The 21,097-nt window shown below is 38.9% G+C and overlaps 1 protein-coding gene across 1 annotated transcript; it reads right to left on the bottom strand.

Moving 5' to 3' along the window:
* Positions 1 to 1,219: 1,219 nt before the first annotated feature.
* On the bottom strand, positions 1,220 to 20,251 carry LOC128367717 (RNA-binding motif, single-stranded-interacting protein 1). The gene is made up of 13 exons (XM_053328328.1): positions 19,977 to 20,251; positions 15,405 to 15,583; positions 12,294 to 12,352; positions 9,616 to 9,707; positions 6,050 to 6,207; positions 5,025 to 5,104; positions 4,376 to 4,491; positions 3,814 to 3,863; positions 3,619 to 3,706; positions 3,330 to 3,380; positions 2,623 to 2,733; positions 2,398 to 2,478; positions 1,220 to 2,302 (listed from the first exon to the last, which is right to left on the bottom strand). The coding sequence occupies exons 1-13, from the start codon at positions 20,025 to 20,027 to the stop codon at positions 2,231 to 2,233; spliced, it is 1,188 nt and encodes a 395-aa protein (XP_053184303.1). The 5' UTR covers positions 20,028 to 20,251; the 3' UTR covers positions 1,220 to 2,230.
* Positions 20,252 to 21,097: the final 846 nt, after the last annotated feature.

The following is a 21,097-nucleotide window of genomic DNA, read 5'->3' as shown; positions in this document are numbered from 1 at the left end:
ACTTTTCATATAACTTAATGACTGTTCAACATGATGGTTACTTATATGAGCAGTTTTTTTCTTTGATGCACCTCTGCAACTCTTGACGCAGATACTATGGCACTTGGTTCAGACACAACTAGCAGCATAAACCTCACAAGACAGTATTACTTCTCAGTCTCAGGCATTACACAGAAATCTCAAGTAGAATCCCAACGGCCCTTTACATTTGTTGCACACACTAGCTAACTACAGAGGAAATGCTGCTGTAAGTTTGTCTAGACCCAAGACAAAGCAACAAACATGTTTGTTTTAGGGAGCACAGATCCAGTGAACACTACAACTCTTTATCGTCATTGTTGGTCTTATATCAGCCTCTGGAATCTATGGACATAAAAGCAGCAGCTCTTTGAAACTATGAAACTGAATGTGTGAGTAAAAACATGTTGCTGCCCACCTAATGATTACAATAATACAATATAAAAAAATAGGTTTGAAGAAAATCAAAAAAAGTATTTAAAACAACCTGAAAGGAAACAGCTGTATGTGGCCAGCTCCTGAGCATGGCATTTGGTCTGGAAGGGCGGGCTGGACCTGCTAACCCGACCTAATACAGAGGAGAACGAAAACTCTGAGGTAGATATCTGGTCTGACTGACCACCAGGTCGAATCACAGGAGGACACCTAATCAAAAAGCCTGCTTCAATCCACTATGATAAAAAAAAGAATAATATTAATAATCTGACATTTTTATTAAAACCACAATTTTTAGTGCTATGTCATATCAGATTAGATTGCTATTGTAGCACTGTCCTTTCATAGTTTTAAAATTCTCTTTGTTTTTAACTATTTAACTAAATCATAACTGTAATGTTGCAAACATCAATTTTTTCTGTAAGTATGAAGTTCATCTGTGGCACATGCTGGATCCAGGCCTTTCTTCATGCTTGTGTGTATCTGTATTGTACTGATACCTATGAAAACTGAATGTAAATGTACAAAAAAGGCACACTATCCAAACTGCAGTCTAGTTTGCAGAGTCACTTATGTCCAGGTTAAAGAGACAAATGATGCTATTTCCTTAGTGTACTAGCTCACAATCTTTGGTGAGGTGAACTACAATTGAAAGTGCCAACTTTGTGTCCTATCAAAGAGCGAGGTACAATAAAATACACATATTCATCTCACCCCACCAACCCCACCCCCCCGCCCCCCCTCCCCAGCTCACTGAACATTTGCCTAAGTTCTATCACAAGGCTTTGATGACTTTTGCACAATCATAAGTCCATGTGTTCCTGTTTGCTGTTCAAAAAAGTGGAAAAGACACACCCCATCAAAATAACATCACCCAAAGAAACAACAGCACAACCAACAAAGTACATTTGCCCCACCTCATTCCCCCACCAAGTTCAATTTCAGCTACTCTACAACACCAAGTAATCAAAAAGGCAAGATTCAAAAGGTGATCTTTCAGCGGAACACATTTCAACATCCAGAAACATGAAGGGTCTTCTTTCTAAATTAAAATTATCTCCAATAAAATCCTAAAATGTGGAGTCAGTACATTCAAATCATTTTTTTCAAAAACTTTTCGTTTCTTTTCTACTAGTTTTGGGTGGGGAAAAAGCAAAAAACACAGATTTCAGTAAAAGTCCTATGTAGCTCATTTCCAAGGCAACAGCTCTAAACACTTTTCGCTTTTTGCCAGTTTCTGTGGTGACCTGTGCAGCTACTGTATAGAAACTATTAAGGCAAATCTGAATCAGATAGCAAGATCAATCTAAAGCACTAAGAGAAATCACTTTACAAGAAAACAACACTTAACACTTCACCATAGCAACACTCACACAGCAAGCACAAAACATAATTTTCAAAATGTCTGGATTAAAAAAAAAAAAAGTCTTCAGACAAAAAAATAAAATAGAATAAAATCTGAAAATATTAACAAAAGACATTTATTATCATGCACTTTGAACAACTAGTCAAATGATTCTTCCTTGCATCCTGTGGCAATCTTTGGTAAAAAATAAACGTTTTCTAGTATGAAAATAAAACTTTTTCAAAACGTTTTCTTTATATAATTCAGATCATTTGATAAACTCAGATCATTTTTTGTAGTTATTGAAAATTATACCAAAAATAGTCTCACTTAAACGATTGCAGAACCTGTGCAAAACAGTGAAAGATCCTTAGCGTCCATTGCATTTGTAGACATGATTGTTTTAGCTGTTGTCCAAATGTTACGTCAGCACTACTTGGTTTGTTGGTAGGAATATGGGGAATGGTTGCTGGATGTGTCCACTTGTGACTGTGCACCATTCTCCTGAAAGTGAATAAAATAATCAGAAATTAGGTCAGAAATAATGAAAATGAGGGATTTTTACACACATTAGGCTGGATTTCTGTTAATACTCTTACCTCCACAGGAACAGATGTTGTCTGCATGTGTGCATATTGGGGTATATATGCTCCTTGCATAGCTGTGTTGGCGGCCATAAACTGCACAACAAAGAAAATAGACTCATGAAGAGAGCACATTCATAATCTACAAATTTTACAGTTCAATTAAGCACTTTTAAAGATATTCTTCTCAAATAAGGGTAATGTGTGACTCGTTTCTCATCCCATGCAGCGTTCTCTTACCGTTCCTGCACCACTAAGGGAGAGGTGACTCATCTGCTGTGTGAGGGGGGCCATCATGGAAGGAGGCTGCAGTGACAAAGATGGGTCCATAGAGGGCGATATCACTGTACCCTGGAAGAAAAGTGTGTGCAGGTTAGAGGGGTGCATGCAGACAGTGTCTACACATAGAGAGTAAAGGCTTATTGTTGTGTAAAACAGAAATATTTCTTAAAAGTGAGGGAGAATAACAGTAGAATGGAACTACAGTTATACACACTCACAGAAAATGATTTATCTCACATATCATGGCCACAACAGAAGGTGGAATAGTCACAAGTTATCTATAAGCATCTTGGCTGGCCTGACGCATCTAGCAGTGTTTTCTCATCTATGCTGTCTCATTTTCAGAGCAAGAGAGAGGACACTTCTCTCTCAATTCAAACCCATCTGTTATAAACTGTTCGGCATCTGTCATCAAATACACAGCTTTACATAGCCTCTCTGAAACAGTCGTTTTAAAATTCCATTCCACTTGTAAATCCTCAAGGATCAGTGTCACCTTATGTGACAACTAATACTCTTACATATTGTGCTTGTCTGTTTATGGAAAAATGTTTAATTTCTTTTACAACCACAGAAGGAAATATTTTGATGAAATAGTAAAAAAAAAAAGTGTGTATGACAATGAAGACAGTGATTAAGAGGAGATAAAGAGATTATGGTCTTACTGGGTGCTGCATGATGTAGGGTTGATGGGTCATCCAGGATGGGTTCTGCACCTGTAACATCACACACACAGTCAACATAGTGACACTGAGCTGGTGCTGTTTCCAGAGATCACGTGCCACTGCACTGTAACTAGAACAGCAACAAGTACGAAAGGCCATTGCACCTTTTTGCACGGATTTAACTTGCACACTGTTCCTGATTCCTGATGACAAATGGCTGATAGACATTCAAGCTGTGATACTATGTGTAACACACATACTATACATTTTGGGAAAGAGAGATTCAAACCTGGTATGTTGACACCGGAGACATGTAAGGGGACATGGACGTTTGAGCAATCATCCTGTTTGAAATGCTGTATGCCGTTGGGAAAAATCTGTGCACACAACATAAAGTGTATTGTTATCAAATGAACTAAATTAAGTGAAATTAAATATATTGACCACAACAGTGCGATCTAATCTGTTGTTCTGAGTGACTTACCCATTTTGCATAGCAGCTGCACTGGGGTCATATGTGAGTGTCATTCCAGCCTAGAGAGAGGGGGGGGGGCACAAGTTTGACAACTAAAGTGAAGCATGTGACTCCGACACTTAACCAACACAACTATTTAAATCTGCCGTGTGGCTACTGTACTCAAACCTTGAAAGGAATAAAAAAGCACTTCAAAGTCATGGATAGGAAATATGGGATTTATCAGACATGGTGCCTAATAATACATAAGTCCCTGACAAATGAGCAGAGATGGATGCCTCACACCAATGTAATTAAACCCAAATGGATATAATGTAATGCACTATATTTTATACCCTCACAACCAACTCACTTATCATATAACCTACATGAGTTATCAGATGACAAGTCCTAAACAGAAACAGAACCTAAATAGAAAATTGGTGTCATATCATAAACCTAGTATAAGGTCATTGCAACACAATTCCTGTATTTCTAGGGTAGGGGTTGGGAACCAGCAGCCCCTCCCACTTGTTTCCCATCAGCCACTCAGACCTCTCACGTCATCCTGTGGGAGGGAGGAACCACTTACCAGTCTGGAGTCACCATCCCTCGCCCAACCGCGACCATTGTGAGAAAATTTATTTTGACTTTGTCTCTTTTTCTGCCCACCATCAGCAAACTTGCACAGCAAAGGTTCAAGGGGTGCTAAAGAGAGAAATAGAGAGAGAATGAAATAAAAGGTTTGTCCTACACACACAGTCTTGTCCTGCTTGCTCTGCAGTCATTCACTCCCTAAAGCCTGGGAGTTCACATTCACCAGCCAGCCTGAGAACACAGACATCTAATTTGGCAGCTGTGGAGCTGTAATCCCCTCCCCTTCCTAAAGGAGGCAAGGCCAGAAGAGACTATTTATGTCTAATAATCCAATTAAAAAGCTTAGAGTGGGAGTGGAGGCCACACAAAGCAGCTCTCTCGTTCTCTTTTTCTTTGTCTGTGCTCTGCCACTTAGGGAGTGTATATGAGCTCTTTACCAGCAGACTCACAGGCTCCTGTTGGAAGCATGAATCAGCTGCCTGGCCACGTCATTGTCTATTAATACTGTGCACATTACAGTCAGTGCTCATTATAAAACAAATCCTGTTCTTTTCTTTCACACACCCTTTTAAAGGCTTGGCTGTAAAACAATATGTGTGCAGTATATACCTGCTACTATAAGATAAATATACAGTATATCTTACCTGGAACACCTGCTGGCATCTTAATAAACTTTCCATTGAAGTGAGAAATGACTGCATCACATTTTTCAGTGGACTCCATCCTGAAGTTATAAAGGACATAAAGATCATTATTACATCAGCAGGGGGTGAGCAGGTGCTTTCCAAGAACTGCTTCCTTTAAAAGGTGGGTGGAAGATTCAAAGCAAAAGATTTTGATCTCAATCTTTGAGTCTGTAAGCCAGAGGTGTGCATATATGTTGTGGAATCAACTCACGCAGACCTATTAGTATACACACCCACACGCACCCCCCACACAAACATTCCTATGATGCATTGGGATATTTTTGTTCCATCAGGCAAGACCCTGGCCTTGCCTTGCAGGTATTTCAGTCAAAAGTCAGGTTATGCAAGTATGGCTGGCAGACGCTAGCACTACCACTACGTCACCCAGTCATCATGAAACTATTTTTAAAGGAGTTTCCATTTGTCCACACATGAACTGTTCTTTCTGACTGCTTATCAACGACGTAGCTATGTTTTTTAGGTATTAATTTTAGACATGAAACTAATTCTGCATTGAACTACAAAAGGCATTTTTGGATGAGAAATCAACTGTATTTTTAATCTTTTTAAGGTGTTACATGTACGATTACATTTTTAAAGGTCATTGGTGCTATTGAATGGTAGCCTTGACCTCAATCCTCTCATATTGTTCTGTCAAAATTAATGTCACATTTCCCCTATACTTGTAAAGAGGATATTGCTACTAGTCTCCCTTCAACATCCGTGGCATCACTTCCATTTCACTGGTCACACAGTGGTCAGTTCCTGTTTACTGGTGTATAAGGGGTCTCTTTCAGCTAGAAAACAATCCCACAAATTTCCTAACAAATCTGATATGATGGCACACAATGCAAAATGTTAGTTAGAGACCAAAAAATCTGTCAGTTGGGAACTTTTTATTTAGCTTCATCATGCTAACTCTCATAGTGAAGATTTATTGATGCTAAAATGCTATATGTAACACCAGTAAAGTGGCATCTGACCTGGCAAAGCCCACTCCTCTACTGGCTCCACTGGAGTCCCTCAGGATGCGCGTGGATATGACCTGGCCGAAATGCTTTAGCATGTTCTCCAGCTCCTGCTCATCCATAGACAGAGGCAAGTTGGAGATGTACAAGTTTGTTGGGTCTTGTTCTTGTTGCTGTACAGTGGAAAGAGAGAGAGAAGAAGCCAGAGGTAATGTAATACATATGTGATTGCTTTAAACACAACTGGAAACATACACACATTCCTTTGTTCATTATATTCAAACTGCCTTCAGCAGCATGTAATGTAGGAGGAAGAGAGAAGTTTAATTGCAATTCTGCACTCAGTCATTAATCCCTGTGAGTGGCTAAACACTTGATAGACTTCAAATACAGAATTTAGTGATATGGTTATTGTGTCTCTGCTTATCTCTACTTCTTCTTCCTTCTGCTTTTAGTCTTAGGTAATAAAGGGAACAGTGATAAATAGAGATTTACATGCAGCCCACAGCGGCTTAAGACTCACATCAGCTGATTTCTTTCTGTATTTTAATAGTATCAGCAGAAACATAAGACCCAGCTACGAGTCCCTGGGGAGCAGCCTCTCACCATTATTATTCATCAGCCTTGTGTTGCATTCAGGGGTAGATTGGATTACTAAAGTAATACACTGACAGAAAAAACAACATTTCAAAATTAGTGGGCAATGAATGTGAAGGCTTGTGCGGCAACAAAACCAAGGGAAGGTGGTCAGTCAGAGGACTTGGTTCTGACAACAGATGTAAGGAAAGATGAGAGGATGGAGTGAGGTGTGCATCATCACTTGAGAAATATATTTGAAATGAGGAAAACCAACTGCTCATTAAATGCAGAGACAGAAGTATGGCAGCGAGATAAGACATCTGTTTGTGTGCTGAATGGGGTCGCCACCCATCATTAACTGTGACTAATGTACGCTTGAGGATGTAGAGCTAATGAAGAGAGGTGCAGCCGATGGAGGGGTTTGCCTTGCTCACAGAGAGTGGGAGGATAGAAATGCTGTATACAAATGATGTGATCTATCGCAGAGATTCTGTCCTTTGGCCATTTGACAAACAATCCTGATCATGGTAGAGGATGTGCGAATGGAAGGTGCAATTCCTATTCAGTATATTATTTTTCTTTTTTTTTTAATCAGTGTACTTTCATTAAGCAAGAACACTCTCCTTCATGTCACAAACTTGATCACAACCAAGTAGATGCCAAGCACAACCTCCTCTTTTGACCACTGAGCAGCTCCACTGGAGCAGTTGGCTGTTCAGTGTCTCCCTGAATAGCACTACAACAGCGGTGATGAGGTAAGGGCATGTGCTGCTCTTTCACTTCTCCCAGTCAGAGTTATCTTCCTCATACAGGACTTTCGGATCAGAAGAAACGATATAAAACAATGCTGTTCCCCTATAAATGTATTCTACATTGCCTGATAAAACTATACTATGTATAATAATACATGATGATGATACATTATGATACATTGTTTTGTCTCTGTTAATAACATCTTTTAAAAGTGACTTCCTCATATGTATCCAGAATAAAAGTAAATACAGAGTCGACTATCACAAGACACACATTGAAATAACAAATGATTTAAAAAAGGGAACTCTTGACTGCTTTTGACATAATGATGATGGAGAGCTTGTGGAAGGGAGCCTGGAAGCCTTTTTTAAGACAAAAAAAAACAGGAAAAAATGACCTTTGTCAGAGAGTCCATTAAGCCCAAACAAGCTTTGGCAATAGTGAGTATAAAGCTGGACTGAAAGGCTCACACTTCATAATGGCATTTACCTTCCACAATACAAAGATTAAACTTGGGCATGCCCCTCAAAGCTGCTCTATTTTAATTAAAAAGTAAAATGGGTGCACAGAGGCATGTCAAGGAGCTCCACAGATCCCCAGACAGGGAAATGAGGCCAAGGGTTCTTGCTCAGTGCTGTGTGGGAACTAATTTCCCATGACTGGTTCCTGTTACCATAACAACACATGAGTATTTACTTCCTTTTCTGATGTCAGAGTCAATGCAGATGTCTAAGTGCTTGTAATAAAGTCCTACTTTAAAACTCTTCATCTGAAAAGCTTCTACATTGTGAACAAACAAAGCCATGTATGTAATGTATTGGAACTGTAAATGACTATCTATCCAACTTACACTGTGCAACAATACCAACTTCTACTACTATTATAGTCTAACTTGTCCGGTGAAGAAAGACATGTTTATTTTAAGTAAAATAATATTTTACTGGGAGACACTAAATGTATTAAGGGTGCTTTGGAAGGGGACAGACATACTAGACTAGGCTCCTGGTCAGTCTTAGCTGCACACTGTCATGGTGGATACCTTCTCCTATATGTCATCCTGCTGTCAGCACACTGCATCACTAGTCTCTAACCCCTATAGTCTGACTATTGGAGCCTTTCATGTCTGAAACCCTTCTGTCTGGGAGCTATCAGATGACAGATTACCTTTGGGAGTCATCACAGATGTATACACATGCAAAAACATGCAGGAAAACACATACATGTACATTGTAAATCATATATGTGCACATGAGCATGTTTCCAAATGCACTGCGACAATTAGGGCAAACTGACCTTCTTGGAAATGAAAAGAAAAAGAGAGGTAGAGAAAGGGAGAGATTGAGCATCACAATCTGTGAAACTGCAAATCTTCTCTGTTTGTGTCACTGGCAGATCTAAAAAACTGGTGAAGCAGGCAGCATATTGATATGAAAATGGCTGATGAAGGGTGTGTCCATATCTACTTGTGGTTATTGTGTGAGAGGAAATAAGGCTCCTGAATGTGCCCCTACTTCACAAAGATAGAAGAACAGAACCATGTGTATGTTGAACACCTTGTATATTGTCTGTTTTGTTTACAAAATAGACAAATATTATTATTTGTTAATTATTGATATACCTTATTAAGTAATATTTAGTTATAAATGTGTCTATATTTAAAATAAAATCATTTTTACATAACTGATACAGTGTGCACTCACTCTTTGCCAATGACATTTAAGTTAATTAATGTTTCCTTTCCATTGCAACCTCCCTTGTTACTTCTTCTATTACGCCTCGTCTTCACAGGCAGAGAATGAGTAAACTGATACAAATTGCATGAAGTAGTCAAAGCACAATACATAATCAACCAGTGCTAACATATCTTCATATAATAAGGAAAGAAATACACCTTGCAAACACACACAAATTGTGACTGCAGGCACCTGTTTGATACAAAACACTGTGTTACATACAGTATAAGCCAGAAAACTAGGGGAAAGTACCTTAGTAAATATGGGCCTGAATGTGCAAAAGCCTAAAAGCAAACAGAGTTAAATACACATGCATGCACAGACATTCACAGGCTGTTCATATTTTCTACCGTACATTCTTCACTCAAGACTCACTCACTCAAGGATTCCTGCCCTGCTAGTTAATACCACAAGGATTAGGTTCAAGTTGCCTGACTGGCCAGATGGAGGGGTAACAGTGTTACTGGGTGTGTTGTGTGGATGAGATATCAGGATTAGATTGTAATGAATCCTCACCTTTGCCATCTGAGCTTGGACACCAGTGGTCTTTAGGGCAGCCACTGCTTTCTGAGCTGCGGCAGGGCTGTCAAAGTCCACAAAGCCATATCCTGAGGAGACAAGCGGGACAGTTAGGACAATGTACTATAACCAACACAAATAAGGACAGAGCCACCATGTTAAGTGAGCTGACCTACGCCACTCTGGATGGATGGTGTAGGTTTGTTTGTTCATTGGTCGGTAGAATGTGTTACAAAAACAAAGCATGGCATACAGTTTGTTGGTGAGTAGTTGCACAGTATGTATGTATACAGTATACACGTGTATTATGTAGGTCTATGAATGTACGTGTGCTTTTGTGTGTGTGGAAGTAAAGTCAAAAAAGCGCTGAGAATGCAGATACCAGCGTGACGTTCATGGCTCAGGTCAGCTCTTTGTTCTGGGGGGTACAAACAGGGTGAACCCATAGTCCCTGGCCTTTACTGAGGCTGCTATATTTAACCTATTCAAACTAAATAATGGTGAGTGTCAGGGCTCTTTCAGCTGTGAAATCGGTCTCACAGGTACTACAATTTTTGCGTAAATCATTCTTATAGTTATAACGAGTGTTTGATAATTTTCTGTAATGAGATGAAACTATTAGCCTAAGTCAAATGAAGAATTTTGTGAAAGTCAAAGTTCTATTTAAAATTCAGTTAGACCTTTACAAGGTCTTAGAAAGTGTCCCCTTTCACTGAAGGCCTTTGGCTAACTGGCATCTGTATAATCCAGAGGACAGTGACAAAGCATTCTCTTAATCCCATCAGCACTGGAGAGAATCAGTGAGTCCATCTTTAGTCAAGTGAACAGTCTACTAGAAGTGGAACAAGACTGACAGTAACTCAACAGAAAAAGGAGGAGTCTGGTGCTTCTTCCCAGGAACCACCCACAGCAGTGTGATTGACACACCAACAGACGAGGGCTGAGGTTTAAAATAACATGAGCTGGGTGCAGGCCCGCCATGTGTCTTGCTCGTGCCTCGGACAAGATGATCTCCAAAGCCAACCCTGCTAAGTCCCGCCTGTGCACAGGTCACTGACTGGCCATAAGGCTGCATTCACACCAAATCTGGCAATGCGGAAAATATGACAGTCCTCTTTCTTTTTGGTGGCCAATCACATATAGCTGACAATCAGACCAAGGATACTACGACTTCACATTTTCACATTGAATGCAGGTGATATGCCAATTTAATGCAGCATTTTTAACCTTTTTGCTCAATCATTTTATGCTATTGGTTAGGTTTAGGGGGAAAAAAACCCATTTAGTTAAGGTTAGGGAAAGGTCATGGATGGAACTGGATTAATATAGCCATCCACCACAACGACTACCAACAGATAAGCCAAATATGACCCTATAAAATAAAATAAAGTCATGTTTTAATAATGTCACTTTGGGAATGATTGGCGTATCAAGTGCACACAAAATTGGACTTTGGTCCACGCAATTTGAAAGTGCAAAGTCATGTTACTTGTACGCAAATTGAAGACATTGAGCCGGAGTGAATGGAGAGAGGGAGTGGCATCGTGAGAATGAAGCAGTGAATCAGAGAAATAAAGCGGTTAGATTCTAAAGCACAAATAAACACACCTACGCACAACCCTGCCGGAAGGTGCCGCATTGACAGATTGGCTAACATAGGCTAACTAAAAGTTTAGCTTTGAAGTTGTCCATGGAAACTTCATAACACACTTATTTAATTATCTGAACATGGTCTACGTCAGTTTTAAATGAAAAAAAACCCAAAACATATTCAGGCCTTAAACAGTCCAAACAAAGGCCTACAGACATAACTAACACACACATAAACCAATATATTCACCATTGTAATTTCAGTCACCACAGTAAATCTTTCAAAATGCATAAAACAGGCACTGGTTGAGTTATATATGTCCATAGACTTCCCATGCAGTCTTATTATAGAGCAAAAATGGCATGCAATGAATGAATGAATGACACCCAGTGTACTAACCGTTTCTTTACTGCACTAGAAAACCATGTCCAAATAATCTCATTAGTCCAGTGTCTACTACTGTTGGCGCAGCATGTTTAGAGTTTAACTCCAAATTTTCTTTATAGCAAAGTCATTTATGATATCTGTGTCCAGTTTCCTAAAAAGTTAACTTTCTATTTTCCATTTCTCTCTTCTTTTCTAAGCACCTGACTTTTGACTACTGGTCATTTTGAAAGTTTACTGGAGGGGAGGAGGAGTTAAACTTTTGACCTCACAGTAGCGTGACAGACCAAACCACTTTTTACATTTTATGGTGGGAAAGTAAAATAGTTTTTGACCACTATTTCAAGGAAAATTAGGAAGAAAAAAAAACAAGCTTTTATGTGACTCACAAAAACTGTATAAAGTTTTTACACCCGCAACAACAGCATTCCCCCAGTGTCGGCGGACTGTTTGGAGGCAGCTTTAAGCAGCCTGGCTGTCTGTTTCCTGACTTGCCTGGATAAACTGAGACAACTGCATAGCTGCTGAATGACTTGATGTTTAGATAGAATTCACACATTGGATGACTACCAATTTTGTGTGAGTGTGTAGAAGTAACAAAACACAGTCCTGCAGGGCAGTTCATGAGATTTCTTTATACTTAACGAGAAAACAGTGAAAACGGGGGCTGTGTTGGAAAGAGACAAACAGCTTGACACACCTTTACATTTGTTTGTTGTCTTGTCCATGATGGCTTTTGTTGATACAATTTTGCCATACCTAGAGGAGAAGAAGACAGACGAGGTTTTGTTAGCTGGATTACATACCAGTCAGTGCTGGTTAAAGAACACACAAAGGCGGGGGGGTTGAGCAACTATCTATGACATCACTGTGAAAGTATTAGAAACAGGAAGTGGTTTCCATGTGGTGCTGAAAATCCCCACTGTGTGGGTGCAAACTTAGACAGTCCGTTTCTCTTCAGCCAAACAAAAAACACAGTTTTAAACATTATACAGAGCAACCAAAGTCTATTATTATTATTAACTGGGTCACTTGGGTACATTTTTTGGTAAGGCAGAAACAAGCACTCTCTTTGTATTGGGAGTCATCTGTATGTAAAGTTACATTCATGTAACTTACTTTGTATATAAAAGTTCTGTCATACTAATTATTGTTTCCATGTCATATCTAGGAACATTGTTGAATTGTTTCCACCTTTGATGGGACAAGTTTGTCACAAATGACTTATATGCAAACCACAGAACAGAGATTATGACATTCAAAAATTTGGTCTGGTTCATGTCATCATGGTTTCCAACATCATTATGACATGCATGCAGACCACAGGACAGTGCTGGTGGCAAAATCAAACATGTTTTACTTTAAAGAGACTTTATTGAGGTGAACAGATTTTATTTTTAGTGTCAATAGCTCCTTTTACTTCTTTAAATGTGTGATTTGGTTCTGATTTTAAAAATATTGCTTCATAAAATATGTACACTACCGTCAAGTTTTAGAATACCCCAATTTTTCAATTTTTTTAATTGAAATTCAAGCAGTTCAAGTCCAATGAATAGCTTGAAATGGTACAAAGGTAAGTGGTGAACTGCCAGAGGTAAAAAAAAAAAAAAAAAAAAGGTACGGTTACCCAAAACTGAAAATTATACAAAAACACTTAAAAATGTAGGTCTTTCCTACACAGACATTGTGAAGAAAGTCAAGGTGTCAGTGAGTACAGTTTCCTTCACCATCAAAAAAGCACTCAGAAACTGGAGGAAACTCTGAAAGGAAGAGATCTGGCAGACCCAAAGCCACAACAGAGTCAGAAGACAAGTTTCTGAGAGTCAACAGCTTGCCTGATAGGCGGCTCACAGGACAACAGCTTCAAGCACAGCTTCATAGTGTTCGTAGTAAGCAAGTCTCAGTTTCAACTGTGAAGAGAAGACTTCGAGTTGCAGCAAGAAAGCCATTGCTAAGACGTCAGAATGAGAAGAAGAGGCTTGCCTAGGCCATGAAACACCACCAATGGACTGCTGAAGACTGGAAGAAGGTGTTATGGACTGATGAATCAAAATTTAAAATATTCTGTTCATCATGCAGGAGTTTTGTATGCCGTTGAGCAGGTGAAAGAATGGTTCCTCAGTGTGTGACATTAACTGTCAAATATGGAGGAGGAAGCATGATGGTCTGGGGCTGTTTTTCTGGATCCAGGGTCGGCTACCACAGCATTCTGCAGCGCCTTGTAGTACCCTCTGGTACGCACATAGTTGGTCAGGGGTTCATCCTACAGCAAGATAATGACCCAAAACAAAAGTCCAAGCTATGCCAGAACTACCTTAGGAAAAAAGACCAAGATGGTAAGCTTGAAAACATTTTTTCAATAAAAAAATGGGAAAATTGGGGTGTTCTAAAACTTTTGACCAGCAGTGTTTACTCTCATATAAACATACTGTTTATGTTTCACTTCTCATTAAACTGTCTTCTTGTTTAGAAGAGGCTCACCTCTGTAGTCCTCCACACATTCGGTTGACTTTTGCTTGGACGCAAAGTTCTTCATAATATAAATAAAAATATAATTATTTTCACCAACTTAGTCATATAGATGTATTCTATGACTGCTTGTTGATCCCTGCATGTAATTTTCAAGCTGGGAAATAGTTTATACATTAAGTAGTTTTTTATACCCTCTAAAGTGGACGCAAAATCTTTAAAAATGGGAGTAATTTGATGTAGACGGGCTTCTACAGTGTGACCTATATAATCTACATTGACAGTGATACAAGCCCTGATGTACCCTTCAGTCAAATAGGAGGATATTTTAGCCAGGGATTAGGCTAAATGCTAAACTGGGTGAAAGGGCAAAACCCTCTGACCTTTCTTTATCTGAACTCTAATCTCAAGTCATGTGCGGCTGCAGTAGTGTTGCTCTTACAGTACCATCAAAAGTGTTGCACATAGTCAGGATGTAAAACCTATACACTGTATTATTACAGTGCAATACAACTTATTGACTTGCAACATAAGCTCAATGATGTTTCCCTTTTTGAGTCTTGCTCTTTATCAACCTAAATCTTCAATAAAATAAAGGTGTCACTGCTGAGGCTGTGTTTATTGGGCAATATAGCTCTAAACAGCAAATGAATCAATTGAAAGCTTTGTGTTGGAAAGTTAGTATCACATTGTGAAGACAGGGCTTCAGAAAAATCATAAAATCTCTGAGGCTCCAGGGTGGTCTCTCTTCTTGTCAAATATAAAGCATTCAGCACACAAAGACAACTGTGGACGAGCCCGGCGCTGACAGGCTCCTTCCTTTATCCACATACATGATGTATGAAATCTACACTTCTTGTGCCCCATGTGCTGTCAAGTAGTTCATCCTCTATCCTCTGTTCTTGTGTGGTCCTCAAGATCATATTTGTATTTAATATTCAAATGAAATGAGGTCTGCAACATTACTGTATTCATTATAATCTAAAATACAGAGGTTTCTCACCATGCTCTCTGTATGGATTCAAAACCCTAACCCTAACCCTAACCCAAGCTAACTTAATCTTAAAACATATCTTAACATACCTATGGGGTTTCATTTAGGGTTTAATCATAAAAAATCAGATACATTTCAACAAAGAAGTCACCATATGAATTTTCTTATCTTTCATTACAACAAATGTTGTCCTTATCTTACCTTCTACATTTTTTTTTGCATTTTATCAACTATATGCCAATAAGTGGCTACCCGCTGCAAATTGAAACTAGACTCTGAAACTAAGTAGGCACAACAATCAATGGCTGATCAATAGCAGATAATGACGAGAGGAAGTGTGGGACTCACGGCTGACAGAGCTTGACCAGGTCATGGTCTGTGGTTGAAGGGGACAGCCCTCGGATGTAGAGGTTTGTTTTGCTGAGCTGCTCCCATCCAGCAGTACTGCTGCTGCTGCTGTTGTTGGTGCTGCTGTTGGTGCTTGGGCTGGGTGGAGCCATGGGGTGTGATGATACGGTAGCAGGTGGCTAGAGTAGAGAGGGAAACACAGAAAACCTAAGTTGAAGGTTCAGATTCAGGCTGGGTGGTCATTTAATAAGCATCCCTCTACATAATTGCATTGTGCCAAATTTACCATAACAAGATATCAACATCACTTAAAATTCTCATGTCTGAATGAATGATAACAAATCTGAATTTTCCAAAAATGTGCTTAAGATCTTCAGAACATAAGATTTGGCTCTAAATAATGAAAAAGATAGCTTTTTGCCATGCAAATGCATTAAATACATTAAGAATAATCAAACAACTGAGCAGCAGTGTTTCAATACCTACTCTAAAAATACTCTGTGTTGTTACAAGTGCGCTCTTTTGCACCTGTGTCAACACCCAACTGTGATGTCACAGTGTACTGACACACCCTGGAGTACACATCATTGCTGTAAAGCGAGAAAGGGAGGTCAGTCAGAACAAGATTTTCAGGGAGTAATATAACCTGCAACTGTTTTTTGATATTAAAAAGAAATCGAAACACAAAGTAAACACTGCACTGACATTTTGTCATCCAGCAGATACAAAGAAACATGAACATTTTCTGTTATCATTTAAGGGAACAGATGAATTTAAGTCCAACATTCACTCTCCACCAGCTCCAGAGTTAAATGTCTGGCTCTTTAACTGCTAAATGCTACACTATGTTAACCTGCTGGTCACTAGCTTTGTCTGTCTGCTGTTTGGGGCTGAGCAGGTTGTGTACAGTGGGTTTTTAAGCTTTTCTTTGCTGTACAGCTGCCTGCTATTGAGGCTGATGAAAGTAGTGAGCGTGAACCAAAACAGTAAAGCCGTGGACCGTAAAAACCAGAACAATGACTTAAAAGACACTGCAGTGCTCTGCAGAGCTGAGTGAAACCACAGTAGTTTCATTATTTGTTGGTTTGTATCAACTAGTGACCACTTTCACATGCACAAAGTCATTTATTCCATTTTTTAAATGAAATATTGATTAGTGGCTTTAAGTAAGCCTGGTCCTCTAAGTCCTGACAAAACAATAACTTGCTATAAAGACAAAACATAATATGATCCCACTCTGTCAATTAGTTCATATTTTATTATCGGAGTGCATGAAAATGTAGAAGTCACTATAATACAGTCACATATAAGGTGGAGAAAAAAAGATAAACTGTCTGATACTCCATCATTTGTATCATGCGGGTTTCTGTCTGGTGTGAAAATTAATGTTTGACAGAGCAGTGATGCATTTCTGCAGAGCAATCTCCATCGGAACTTTGCAGTCAGCAAAAAACAGGTCCACAGGGGCCTGTAGGTCTAACATCAGTGTCACACCGATGTCACACTTCCGCAGGGTGTCGAATAAGCTATTCGCAGGTCAACATAAACAGTCATTTCTGCTGTACTGCCAGACCTTTTAACCTTAACACTCTAATTAATGAGTAGTTTTATTATTATGTTCAAAATTATTTCAGGAACTGCAAATGTGAATGTGTGATTATGTGTGGATTTTCTCTATTAGTCAAGAAAAAATAAGAGATTACTTCTTTTTTTATATATATATATATATATAAGTCACAATGAAACAACTATAGAGGGTCTGTCCAAGAAAGCAAGAAAAAAAGTTCAAAGTCTTTGGTGATTGAGCAACTTCTTGCTTTATGTTTACACAGATACAGATGTCCCGGTCTGCAAACAGCTATCTGCCTTCAGGGATTTGTCTTCTTCTTTAGTATCTGACACTGATTATCCCCCACAACCCCCTTCTCTGAGGAATCTCAAGCTGAGAGGAAGCTGATGGAATCCCAAGCATGAAGTGGTGACAGGACTGAACAACCCAAGTCTGGACTTCAGTCTAGAGGATCTTCTCTTGTGATTGACTGGTTGACCGGCTCACATGCCTTCACTGTGAAACCACTTTGACCTACTGTTCTGCAGCTGACTGGTGTCAAAAGTCCTAATTTCCCCCAAACTCTCACCAGTTAACTGCCCTCCTCAATGTGGTCTGTGTCAAGTAGTCAAAATTATAAATATGCTTTCACAGCCAATGCAAACAAAGTTGTTCCACATATTAAATGTGGGGGATTATCCGGGGAGATGTGATGAGACTGAGGTATATGGTAATGCGCTTCAGTAACTGCAGCAATAAACTACTGTTGCTACATGAATAGAAGACAGAAGAGTAGTCCCAAAATGTTTCACCAAAAACCCAACAAATCCCTCATCAACGAAGTGTAAATATGAAATGAGTCACAGTTAGTCTCATGACTATACCCCATTCACAAACAGCATAACCATGGCTAAATGTTTCCCGATTTTTGTGAGGCTGTTTGCAGGAAACATAAATCAAGATTAGATAAATATTCATGGCAAAAATGTACATTAACATAGTTACAAAATCTGCCATCACAATGTATTTCTCAGAATCTCAAAAGAGCGATTATTATCTCTGCCAGCCATAAGCCTGGAGGGGATCATGCGTTTGGTTGTGTGTGTGTGTGTATCTGTCCACAGCTAATCTCGCATACAACTGGACCCATAAGCCTAATATTTTTGGTGCACATTGACCGTATGCTCAAGGCTGTCTCATGTTTGCAGTGATTCTCAATTCTTTAAAAAACTATTTTACAATGCCATTCCCTATGAGCCTATCCTTAAGCTTAGACTTTTGTCTTTACAGCAGTCCTCCTCACCATTCTACGATATGTTTTCATGACATAGCAAAACACATTTGCGGCAATCGGCTAGACAACAGACAAGGCTTACCTAGTCTACTGCAGGCCATGTTTTGGCCTTTGTCATGGCTCCACAACTGACATCCATAGAAAGGTTTGGTCTCACCTTGAACTGGAGCATATGTTATGATCCACTATAGTTAGGCATAATATACGGCATGAATAAATCCCTCTTACTGTTATCTTCGCAACCATCTTGACTATGCAGACCTGGTGGAGATCTGCACTCTACTGAGTGCACTCTTCTAGTTCTTTTATAAAGCAGAATAAAGAGGTTTTCAAATGAATTTTCATTAACAATACATGAATAATGCAAAAGACTTTGAGGAAAATGTAATACTGAGAGGCTCAAACACCCATTATTTACTGATAACTTGAGTTACCTTGGATGTTAAAGTTTCAGGTAAAAGCAATGAAGATCAAAAATGTCCAATTCATTTCAATATCCATATATAATATATATATCAATGCAATATATAATATATATATATATTTGCCGTAAGATATATCTGTATTATTATATGAATAAAAAAAGTTCCATGATACCTTTGTAGTTCAATTTAAACCTTTGCCATACACTGTCATCACAGTATTAAATGCATTTGTGTACTGTAGATATGTTAAATAACCTGCCAAATAACTTGTATAACTTTGATATGATACAATATCATATGGCTTTTACTTAAAAAAGTAATGTGTTACAAACACTCCAGTTATGGTTTATAACATGTTCCAACATATAAGAAGAGACCGTCTTTAAAGAGAATCCCTGCCACAGAGTCTTAGCTTCAGGTGAGCACAACTTCCCTTTTCTGTGGGATTGGCAGTAAATTTTATTTTCATGCATCCGCCCGACTACTCTGATGCAGGACTGTGAGAGTGATGGGGAGAGGACGGCATCTTATCAGCCAGCCCCAGACCAGCTGAGCCTGTCATATCCGAGCTGGAAATACACAGGGCTTCCAGTAACAGGCCTCGCCCATGGAGCTCTAGCCACAGGATAACAGCATGAACTCAAGTAAATATTCAAAGCTTTTGACTAAAGGGAGGTTTTAAAAGAAAAATCCATATTTAACTGGGACAAAGTGAGCACATCACTGGACAAAAGTCATCTATACTGTATAATTCTGTAAAATACAGAGAAACATATGTCTGCAAACATACAGAGTATCACCCAAGTAGCTTGATGAAAGCATACCAAAATATTCACCAGTCCAAATCAAGCAAGAATCTATTAATGGTTGACTAGTGTCTGTTTCTGTGAAATTATATTGATGAAATTATGACCAGGTCATATGTACTTCATTTATAATATAATTATATTTACAATAGACACTAAATTAATTAAAGTGCTATTGGAAGAGGTTAGCATAACTATTCATGTATTTGGCCAATACAACCATAACAATAAGCATCAACTATTATCATCTATATTCTCATAATGCACATACATTAAGTGGCCAGTATGGATCACACACACAGGAATAAAACACTGCAAATTTCAGATGATACAAGTGAACGACAGTACAGTTTTCTATTTGTTCGGAAGTCGGACACATTTAAGTTTATTTAGAAAATGAGCTGTTGTCAAAAAGACCTGTTTTGCGACTTAACTAAAGTCAGCTATGAAGACAACACCTCTTCCGACTGGTCTTTGGTTAAATATTAGCGTATTTACCTGTTTGCGATACGGAGTCCTTAGTGAATTTCCAGAATTAGCAAAAATCATCCTCAATTCGAGTAGGGAGGGTAGTTTTTCTTTTCTTTTTTAAGTCAGGCTAATGTGTAACGAAAAACATGAAACTCCGCGTTTAAGTAGAAAATGAGTTGATATCTCCTGCTTACTCCACTAGAGGACACCCAAATAGGACTCTACACATATTATCTGTATACATAGCCTTATTGTCGTCGACTATCCGGCAACAGACACCTCCGTAAATTGTCCCAACTTCGATTGCCCAGCCCAGTTTATTTGACTGACTTCATTGATTTGCAGGCTGCTGCGCAGGACAGAAGCTGCTACGGCGGAAGAAACCAAAAAACCTCTTAGTGTAGGGGGAGGGCTTTGAACAACACTGCCAAAATAAATAATAGCCTTTCCGTCTTTGTTGCAGTTAAGATTCGTAGAAGACCATCTGCACATTTAAAACATACCCCGGTATTTACAACTATATATATTGTCTTTGTTATCAAGGCTCACAGTACTGAGCCAGTGTTGTCCCCCTCTGTTGTTGTTTGTGTATTGTAGGGTGCATACCTTACATTCCGCCGTGCGGCTGGTCCTGCTGGTTGTAATAAGTTGGTTTCAGTGTATGTTTTCAATTTAGCAACAAACTGGCGATATAATCAGAAGAAGGGGCATGTAAAATCCCGCTCTGTGCTTCGACATAATGATACTTGTTAATGGTATTGAAGGATTCAACTGGAGGCAGTATAATCAACTGATGATCAGTGGCTCCAATGCAAATGATCAATCAAAACATGCTGTGACGTAAACGTATCCGTATCCCATTCATCCAAATTATTTGATTTGATGAAAAAGAAGGAAACAAATCTCAAACTTACTTATAGCATAAGCATGACATGTCTGGATACACACATGCCTATAACCATCGCTTTTATATGATAAAAATAGACAATATAGGTTGTATAATGATCAAGGAGTGGGACAAACGTTTAGGTCTTAATTGGAGTAAAGGATCAGTCCATCCATATCACAAACTATAAGCTACATTTTCCCCTTGAATAGATTATATGCAACTATGCTAATACTTTTGATTTCTTTAGACCATTCTATAG

The sequence above is a fragment of the Scomber japonicus genome, chromosome 11 (genome assembly GCF_027409825.1).
Source record: "Scomber japonicus isolate fScoJap1 chromosome 11, fScoJap1.pri, whole genome shotgun sequence".
NCBI classification, from domain to species: Eukaryota; Metazoa; Chordata; class Actinopteri; order Scombriformes; family Scombridae; genus Scomber; species Scomber japonicus.
Note: the sequence above shows the minus strand (reverse complement) of the source record. Positions and strands in the feature narration are given on the sequence as shown.

What these genes read in the sequence shown, in the direction of transcription:
- LOC128367717 (XM_053328328.1), bottom strand. Translation starts at nt 20,027, where the DNA reads ATGATTTTTGCTAATTCTGGAAATTCACTAAGGACTCCGTATCGCAAA. An exon ending in AGAGGAGTGGGCTTTGCCAG is followed by an intron (nt 5,105 to 6,049) that starts GTCAGATGCCAC and finishes TTATAACTTCAG; the next exon opens with GATGGAGTCCACTGAAAAAT. An exon ending in GATGCCAGCAGGTGTTCCAG is followed by an intron (nt 4,492 to 5,024) that starts GTAAGATATACT and finishes TTCTCTCTTTAG; the next exon opens with CACCCCTTGAACCTTTGCTG.